The 1,555-nt window shown below is 21.6% G+C and overlaps 1 protein-coding gene across 1 annotated transcript; it reads left to right on the top strand.

Annotated features, from left to right (window-relative positions):
* Nucleotides 1-40: 40 nt before the first annotated feature.
* On the top strand, nucleotides 41-576 carry PCYB_005930 (CYIR protein; the record flags this gene model as incomplete). The annotated part of the gene is made up of 2 exons (XM_004228014.1): nucleotides 41-209; nucleotides 380-576. Coding segments are annotated over 2 exons (366 nt in total), but the record flags the coding sequence as incomplete, so codon positions are not given.
* Between the last annotated feature and the right edge of the window lie 979 nt (nucleotides 577-1,555).

Raw genomic sequence — 1,555 nt, 5'->3', positions numbered from 1 at the left:
AAAATTTCAGAGATCACTGGCAAAACGTGTACCTAAAAAGGATTTGGATCGCTCAAAAATACGAGATGTTATATCAGAAAATAATTCGTATAACAATGTAAAATGTACTTCAGATGATTTATCAGAGTATGAACAGTTAAAGAAAAAGGGATTAAATGATTTGGAAATTTATAAAGAACAATTTAAGAGTAAATATCCTAAAAGGAAAGGTTTAAAAAGACTAGATTGTTATTGTGAAAAAAAATATTTGATATTATTGATAGAATAGGTGAACAGCAAGTAGGGACTAGTAGTTATAACAAAAATTAAAAAAGTATAGTTACAAAATGGGGTATAGGAACTATTGTAATGTGTTTAACTCCATTGCTTGGATTAATAGTTCCTATATTAGCTTTGTCTGGAGAGAAAATAATACCACCTGAATTTAAAATGTTGCCAACTGTAAGAACTCGTTTAAATTACGCATTTTTCATACCATATTGCACTATATTTATATTAATTATTTTTTACATCTTTATTAAAGTTGTAAAATATCACAGATTAGAAGATGGAACGGGTAAATTGAACTTTAAATAATATTGTATTTTTTGTAAAGATATATTTTTTACTAAAAGGTATTCGTAATACATGAAAAAATGCATTAATAAGGAATTAATGCAATAATAATATAGTAAATATGATTATATTTATATTTTAGATATAAAACTGCAATTTTATATACATTTAGTTGTGTGTACTTTTTGATTTTATGATCCTTCTTGTAATGTACGATCATATTAATACGTGAACTAAGGTGCTCTTGTTATATATAACATTATAAATTAATATTGATATTTAATTTACTAATCATTTGTTCATAAAATAAAAACATTCTATGTCATTAGCAAAAATAAGTAATTAGATTGAATTTGTAATGAAAGTACATCCTTAATAAAACGAATTTAAATATATGAAATCCATATTTCTGTTCAGTTTGAATGTGATAATGAATTTTTGTGTACGAAAGATATATGTATTTCTTTTATTCTTATTTTCTTAATAATTGATTATCATTTTATTGTGTCAAAAGAATAGTTAATGTGTTTATATTCAGTATTATATGTAAAATTCCGTGGCTAATAAATAATTTTATGCTCTTCACCTTTTCGTTTTTTTATTATAAATATATAGTAACATAATATTAATTCTTGTTCTAAGTTTAATTTTTATGTATAGACTTATTCTAAACCATAATCTTAATTCTAGTAAACAAATCATATAAGTATGTTTTACATGAATATATTAATCAACATTTACTAATTACATTTATAAAGAAAGACAATATTTTATTTAATAAATATTTTACATTTTACCAATGGTAAATTATATAACGTTAATCTAGAGAAAAAAATTAGAAAACAGATTAACACTTCAAAGAGAAAATTATGTTAATAAAATATATTGTTATATATAAATACAAAATTTAGCAATACTTTATTGAAGTAATACTATATATAAAAAATGATACTATCATAACAAAATTACTTATAAATAATATGAATGTATACACCTTATA

This window comes from Plasmodium cynomolgi, assembly GCF_000321355.1.
Source record: "Plasmodium cynomolgi strain B DNA, scaffold: 0847, whole genome shotgun sequence".
NCBI lineage: Eukaryota > Apicomplexa > Aconoidasida > Haemosporida > Plasmodiidae > Plasmodium > Plasmodium cynomolgi.
Note: the sequence above shows the minus strand (reverse complement) of the source record. Positions and strands in the feature narration are given on the sequence as shown.